The 1,079-nt window shown below is 36.5% G+C and overlaps 2 protein-coding genes across 2 annotated transcripts; one reads left to right on the top strand and one right to left on the bottom strand.

The window, feature by feature from the left end:
* Positions 1 to 57: 57 nt before the first annotated feature.
* On the top strand, positions 58 to 378 carry VICG_02168 (uncharacterized protein; the record flags this gene model as incomplete). Its single annotated transcript, XM_007605551.1, has 1 exon — positions 58 to 378. The coding sequence occupies one exon, from the start codon at positions 58 to 60 to the stop codon at positions 376 to 378; it is 321 nt and encodes a 106-aa protein (XP_007605613.1).
* A 368-nt stretch (positions 379 to 746) lies between these two features.
* On the bottom strand, positions 747 to 1,079 carry VICG_02169 (uncharacterized protein; the record flags this gene model as incomplete). Its single annotated transcript, XM_007605552.1, has 1 exon — positions 747 to 1,079. A coding segment is annotated over one exon (333 nt), but the record flags the coding sequence as incomplete, so codon positions are not given.

The following is a 1,079-nucleotide window of genomic DNA, read 5'->3' on the forward strand; positions in this document are numbered from 1 at the left end:
GGTGTCAATAACTGATTAAATTAGTCTTTAATACTGATTTAAAATACTTTTATTCATATGCCTTCTTCAACCTTTATCTTCTACACAATGTTCTTTGATATTGTCCTAATGAGCTGTTACAGTTTATGGTTCTTAGCATTGGCAAGCACGACTTATATGTACGCCAGCTACTTGGTCCATTCATTCAAAAAGAAGAGATATTTCAACCACTGCGCCCAAGGGCTGAACCTAAAGTGTTCATTGGCAGAGAATATGCTAGAGGATTGCCAAACAAGAACGGGTGAAGTTACTGGATGTACTTACCGGCTTGCCCAGAGGAGACTGCTGCCTAGCCTCAAAGCTAGTTTACTCTTATATTTTGACCGTGTTTTATTATAACAACTCAGTCCCCTAAAGGCTTGTCTCTATAACAGTCATTAAACTTGCGCAATCATATCTTGCTATTCTGTGCTTTTATTTGTTTCACATCTTCTATCAACTCCCTTATGCTGTATCATTAAAATACTCTTGAGGAATTCTTAAGAGTACCCAACCAAAGACAGTTCCAATCCATCATGAAGAGGACTTCAGATTCCAGGAATATCTCAAACATATCTTCTATAAAACTAGGACATAAAAGATATAGACAGACTAATGAATATTCTTCGAGAAAGGCTTGAAGACTTATGTAGTAAAGACACACGAAGCAGGATTAAAGAGAACACAACTACATCAAGTTTGTGAATCAATTTACTGCAATAATTGACTCACTGGGATCTTTGCCAAACATCCCCATCAAATCTGACGCAGTGTCTAAATATCTCTTTCAGTTCTTTCTTACCTAGTGTCTTTTCTTCATCTCCAACCTCTGAAATACTATTTCCGCCTCTTAAATCCAATAATTGCAAAGAGTCGGACAACTTTTTTATCTCGACTGGCAATGTCATGAGTTTGTTGCCATTGAGATACAATATTTTTAGATTCTTCAGCTCTCCCATCTCACCAGGCAACGACTTTAATTTGTTATTACTAAGATTCAGGTATTGTAGATTCTTCAGCTTTCCTATTACAGCTGGAAATATTTCAAATTCGTTATTGCT

The sequence above is a fragment of the Vittaforma corneae genome (assembly GCF_000231115.1).
Source record: "Vittaforma corneae ATCC 50505 unplaced genomic scaffold supercont1.90, whole genome shotgun sequence".
Classification (NCBI taxonomy): Eukaryota; Fungi; Microsporidia; family Nosematidae; genus Vittaforma; species Vittaforma corneae.